The sequence below is a fragment of the Chrysochloris asiatica genome, unplaced genomic scaffold (genome assembly GCF_000296735.1).
Source record: "Chrysochloris asiatica unplaced genomic scaffold, ChrAsi1.0 scaffold00157, whole genome shotgun sequence".
Lineage (NCBI taxonomy): Eukaryota > Metazoa > Chordata > Mammalia > Afrosoricida > Chrysochloridae > Chrysochloris > Chrysochloris asiatica.
Window position 1 is genome coordinate 7,981,473 of NW_006408675.1, and position 6,623 is coordinate 7,988,095.

The 6,623-nt window shown below is 36.7% G+C and overlaps 1 protein-coding gene across 1 annotated transcript in view; it reads right to left on the reverse strand.

Annotated features, from left to right (window-relative positions):
• The window catches only part of LOC102832792 (peptidylprolyl isomerase domain and WD repeat-containing protein 1-like), a 35,913-nt gene that overhangs the window by 14,964 nt on the left and 14,326 nt on the right, over positions 1–6,623 (reverse strand). The window contains exons 6-7 of the mRNA XM_006870998.1: positions 6,536–6,618; positions 770–960 (exon numbers count right to left, since the gene is read on the reverse strand). Coding sequence (XP_006871060.1) covers positions 770–960; positions 6,536–6,618 — 274 coding nt within the window. The remainder of the gene's footprint in view (positions 1–769; positions 961–6,535; positions 6,619–6,623) is intronic.

Below are 6,623 nucleotides of genomic sequence, written 5' to 3' on the forward strand. Positions count from 1 at the left end.
GTTTTACATCATAAAATTACTAAGATTAACTTCACTCATAAGAACTTTACAGATAAAAGTTATCAATTATGTACTAAATAACTAGCGAAAGGTTTTTTAACAAATAATATTGTTTATTTTAAAAATTCGTAGGTAGTTTAAAAAATATAATCCTTCAGTTACAGTTTTAACCTATCCCTATTATTTTAATCTTTGTGTAAGCCTTCAAAGATTTGTATTGCCAAGAACTACAATATAAATACAATTATATAGGGAATGCATAGCACAGAATTTTTTTACCCCTAAAAATATACCATAAGTTTTTTCATTTACATTCAGTGATAGTATCTCATTGTGGCTATTTTGTACTAAGACCAAACAGACTGTTTGCACAAAAGGTTTATTGTGGTTTTATGCATTTTAACTTCTGATTTTATGTCTAGCAGGATGTAATGCTGAATTCTGTGGTTAAAATATTTGGCAACATTTAGCATGAACCAGGCAAATTTAAATCAGTAAGCAAAAGACAAACTTAAACTTGTCAAAAAAACAAAACAAAACAAAACTTGAAACTATGCATATCTTTTTTTCATTTCTTTTACAAACATGAGTGGAAACTTTTTACGTAAGATTAGAAACAGAATAATCCAATCAAAACATTTGGTTAAGTTTAGACATTTGGGACTATTCCACTTGTCTTAAAGCAAACAAAACTTCCACTGTTTTCCCTGAAGGAGAAAATGGTCTACTATAAATGCACTTTAAAAAAACACATTATGTTGAAGCTTACCGGTTTGTTTCTACATTTATGACTTTAATGCCTAGCATTGTTCCATACAGCACAAAATGTCCAGTTTCATCAAAAACTATATTAATTAATCTTACTGCATCCAACTTCTCCAATTCGCGTTCTACAGCCATTCGTCGGCCAAATTCCATGTCTGGTAGCTGCTGTCTCATCTGCTGCAGTTCAGTAAACATCTATGAAACAAATCCTTTATTAGCTAAAAAAGCTATATAATAAAGGGAATAGGAATTAAAATAGAAGCAAACTACACATTAAAAGCCAGTTACCAAATAGTCTGTGTACTTATATATCTTCTTAGGGGGGATTCTAAACACTATGAGCACTAAAAAAATGCCACCAATACGTTTTTCATGAAAATAAAACAAAATAATACTTTACAATAACTGATTTTTCTAATTAAAAAAGAAAACACTTGGTTAATTACTGCTTTCTCTAAACAAATAATAAAACATCTTTCTGCCTTTTATAAGCTATTAATGTTGTTAAATGTTATCGAGTCGATACTGATTCATAGAGATCTTGTATAGGGTTTCCAAGGAGCAGCAAGTGGGTTTGAACAGCCAGTCCTGGGGTTAGCAGTCCAATGCTAGTTCTACACTGCCACATTGTTGTTGTTGTTGTTAATGCCATTGAGTCGGTTCCGACACATAGCGACCCTAAACAGGGTTTCCGAGGCTGTAAATCTTTATGGGAGCAGAAAGCCTCATCTTTCTCCCATGGAGCAGCTGGTATTTTGAACTGCTGACCTTGCAGTTTGCAGCCCAATTTGTAACCACTACACTACCAGAGCTCCTTCACATTAGGATTCCTTTAAAAGCATTAGACTAGTACTTTCCAGTGAATATATAAGTAGTTGTTAAGTGCCATTGAGCCAGTTTTGACTCATAGTGACCCTATATAGGGTTTCTGAGGAGCAGCTAGTGGGTTTGAACTACGGAACGTGTGGTTATAAGTACAGTACCACACCAGGAGTCCTTATAATGTAAGGGACAAATATAATTTTCTAGTAACTACATTAAATTTTTAAAAAAATAAAATTGTTTTGTTTTTTAACCAGTTTATCAAATACATTATTATCTCAACATTGTTGTTGTGTCAAGTCAGTTCCGACTTAAGTGTCCATGTGTAGTGTTTCTGAAGAGCAGCTGGTCGGTTTGAACTGCTGACCTTGCAGTTAGCAGTTCAATCCTTATCAGAGCATCACACCAGGTCCAATTTCAACAGTAAGCAATGCAAAAAAATTTTAGATGACTTTGATTCTTGTTTTCATATTAAGTCTTTGAGAGCACGTGTGCATTCTGTACTTCCAGAACATCTCAATTCAAACTAGCTACATTCCAAGTGCTCTACAGTCACATGTGGCCCGTAGCATTAACCCGCGGTGTCACACCAGGACCCCTATAACCAGGGAAACCCTACAGGTAAGTTCTACCTGTCTTATAGGGTTGCTATAAGGTGAAATTAACAGCACCCAACAACATTAATATACTAGCCTCCCAGAAGATGTAATGCTCTTTACATTAAGTTTCTAGACATTCAAGGCATTAAACAGCAGGTTTAAAAAGGTTCCCCATTACAGATGAAAATAACCTAGACTTATGGCCCATCTACTTCTATCTTTTCTTAGTTTGAAGTCTCCTCCAATTCTTTTAGATATGGTAAGAACAATATACAAAACTCCAAAAATTTAAAAAGGAAGCATGTGTATTAGGGTACAAGCAAGCAAGAAGTAAAAACACTGTAGAACAAGTAAAACATCCAGTCCTTAGGATCTCATCTCCTGTCTCAAAGAAACAGAAAGTATGGTATATATTACTTACCTATGGAACAGGGGTAACCCAAAACACTGGACTGCATTTTGTAGTAGGGGAATCACAATTATTTCTACTAGAGGAAGACTTAGTTCCTAAGAATTCAAGTTTATATGTAGTTACCGGCCCACATGTTGCTGTATTGTTAAGTACCATCAAGTCGGTTCTGACTCACAGGGACCCTGCATAGGAAGAGTGGCTGGTGGGTTTGAACTGTCAACCTCTGCAGCTCAAACTAGCCTTGTGGTCCAGCGCATTATCTTCCAGCACTACACCAGGACTCCCACATATGAGTATTTTATTATTAGCTCAAGTTGATAAACATATTTTCTATTAAGGTTTATTGTTGTTAAGTGCCGTGTATAGGGTTTCCAAGGAGCGGCTGGTGAGCTTAAACTGCTAACCTTGTAGTTCAAACTGACTTCGCAGTCCAGTGCATTAACCCATAGCACCATACCAGAACTCCGCTATTGAGGCTAGAAGACTTTAAAAAAATAAAAAATAAATCAGATGTGTTTATCAACGTGAGCTAATATTAATATTTGCATGTGGGAGTCCTAGTGTGGTGCTGTAGGATAAGAATTGGACTGCTAATCACAGGGTCAGTGGTTCAAACCAACCAGCTCCTCCTTGGAAACTCTATACCGGTTCAGGATGCATCCAAAGCAACTTGACAGCAATTAACAACCAAAGCCTTAAAAACAAGGGGGGCCAGTAGTTAAACACTTGGTTGCTAACTAAAAGGTGGGCAATTTGCACTCATCAGTTGTTCCACAAGAGGAATGTGGCAGTCTGCTTCTGTAAAATAACAGCCTTGGAAGCCCTCTGGGGCAGTTCCACTATGGCCTAGAGCTGCTGTCAGAAGTGACTCAGTGGCAACGGGTTTTATTCCTAATAGCGGGGCCTCTGGTATACAGAACTACCTGGCAATATGCAGTGGCACTAGTTAAATACTAAAGTTGTTGTTGTTGTTGTTGTTATGTACCATTGAGTCGGTGCCAACCCATAGCAACCCTGTAAAGGGTTTCCAAGGAGCAGCTGGTTAAATACTAAAAGATATTATTTCAGACCATTCAATCTTAAAGAAGGACCCTATCTAATTGGAAACTCTTTCCCCCCTTTAACAACAAATTATGAATTGCAGTCATTGACTAGTCATAAGGAGACCACACAGTATCCAGGCAGCGCTGAGTTACATTGTACATGGAGATGTCCTAAGAAGGGTGTGGATTTGGCAGCAGCTAGCAACAATAAAAAAACACTGCAGTATTATTTGTATCGTCCCTAATCACTAGCACTGTAGTACCTAATTTAGTTGGCATTTAACATTTTGGGCAAACTCTCATGCTTAATCACAACTTCTCTCATAAGCTTTACTACTGATCTCTTATTATATTGGTCCCATTATTTTAACGAATAGAACCAGAAAAAGCAGATTGAAAAACTCAGTGTACGACTCTTAAGAGATTTATGTTCAGAGATTAGAGTTTGAACATGTGTTTTCTTGAGCAACATTTCTTTTTCAGAGACATATCTGAAGGGCTACAAGTTGAAATAGAGTTTTAAATTAAGTTACCAGTAACATCAAGTTACCAGTTAATCAACAGATGGCAACAACACACAAAAAAGGATTCTCCTTTTCTTAAAAGCAGGTGGAAAGCTATCATCTTCCGATTAGAAATGAGTTATGAACATAATTTAGTTAGCAAATAGATCTTCACCTTTGTCTAAATTTATGTTACTTCAAGTAGACAATCCATCCAACTCATTACCACTTGACACCAAAAAATGAGTGTTACTAACAAGATAATTATTTTTGAAGAGTTTAGAGAACGGAATGTAAATTAGTCACTACCAAAGACTTTTAAATTTACTAGCAGTAAGTACTCTTGCTATATAAGTTTAACTTACAGACTTTCTAAGGATTCAACATACTGTTAGTGGTTACAGAACCTGACAGAAGCAGAGGTGATGAGATCCATATAACTACAAAAACTTGTAAACTTGGCATACGACTACATGCTCTAACAAACTCTTATAATACTCTAACAAGTGATGGTAGATTCACTCTTCATGTGATTAAAGTATTGTTCTTCTTCTTTTTTTTTTTTTTATGTTTTATTGTTAATTATGTGATAGTTTACATGGGAGAACATTAGCTTTACATTCATCCTATCATAGATCGTTACATTGTCATAGTTACAATCACCTCCATGGATCATCAACCAACCAAAGGGACTGCATGCAAGCCTGCTCTTGGTCGTCAGCACACAGCCCCAATCCCTCTCTGGGTCTAGAGTTCCCAGCCTTTCCATCTCTCCATGTCATCGTCACTGCCTCAATCTCTGGCATCACTGTTTCTCTGGGTAGGGTCCCGCACTCTGCTCTTCTTCCCTGATGATCCTAGGGCCCTCTGCTCCTGGACTATAAAGTCAATCACTCCCCTCTTTTTGCTACAAAATGTCTACCTTTACATTTCCAAACCTCACAGTCAGTCCTGATAGTAATTATTCACTATTTTGCCACATGAGTGCCATCCTCATCTCCTTTCATCAGTCCTGCCCAGACAGATTGGATACTACTCAGTGGAGATTCTACCTTTCTCTACACCCTCTGGATCTAGGCTCCCTCTTGAAAGCTTGTAAGCCAGTAACTTCTTGTCTTTGTAGGCCCCACCCCCCAATTTTGAGTAGCCAATGTCCAAGTTTCCCATCTAAGGTATTGTTCTTAATACTGCAAATAAAATTATGAACCAAAACAGATACAAGCTCAGATCAGAGAGAGTTATTCTACTGGGGAGGATACAAGTTAACCAAATACCACCATACTAAATGTTCTAAAACAAAATACAACAATACAAACCGAAATTTAAAGAAATGAAAAAAAAACAAAACAAAAACAAAAAACAATTCTAGATAGTATGAACAGGGAAAGCTTCCCAGAAAAAGTTGCACTTCAAGAGATTAGAAGGATGAGTAGTTATTAAAAGCATAATCAAGAAATTGAAAAGTTGGCCTAACTTGGTAGAGTAAGTGGCAGGGAGAAAGGTGATTTATATAGGCTGCAGTGATAGGCAAAGGCCACAACATGGAAGGTGTAATAGGCCACAACTGTGGTCGTGATCCTTAAGCCAACAGAAAGTCACAGAAAGGATCTAAGAAAAGGAATAACATGATCAGATATGTGATCTTAAAAGATTACTGTTGTTGAGAAACGGATAGGTTAGGAGGAAAGCAGAATGTAGTCAGTAGGCCATGCAATAGATCATGAACTAAGATAGTGACAGCTGTGCTAAAAGGAAATGGGTGGACTGAAGGTATATGAAAAAAGTAAGACAGACAGAACTTATGGATTAACTACAGAGGCAGGAAAACAGTGTTAAGGATGCTACCTAGATTTCTGGCTTGTGCAACTAAAAGGACATGGGAGCTTCTAAAAAAAAAAGAATACACATACATATGTTGTTGTTAAGTGCCACCAAGTCGGTTCCAACTCATAGCAACCCTATGTAGGGTTTCCGAGAAGTGGCTAGTGGGCTTGAACCTCCAACCTTATTTAGCAGGCCAAAGCTTATTCTACAGCACAACACCAGGACTCTAGTCATACAGGTAGGAATGAATAAAGAATGAGAAGAGAGAGTCAAGACAATATTTGAGTTTTGAGAATTTCAAGATAGACTTGCAAGCAACACAAAGCTGAAAAGGATAGCCACACAAGTCCTAGGATGACTGACAGAGAAGGTATCACATCATAAACCAAGGGAAACAAGTTTCAAAGACTAACAATGGAATACAGAAGATAGCTGAATAACAACTTTGATATGATAAGGGAAAATAATTACCAATATAAACTAGATCCACCAAAAGTGTTTCTTAAAAAACTGCATAAAAGTAATTTTCAGAAAAGTAAATTCAAATTAAATTTATATTATACTTACACTTAGTGATTCATCAAAGACTCTCATGAGTTTTCCAGTTAAAAATCTGAAAATTCTAACTTTTCTATCAGAACCAATAGTGGCTATT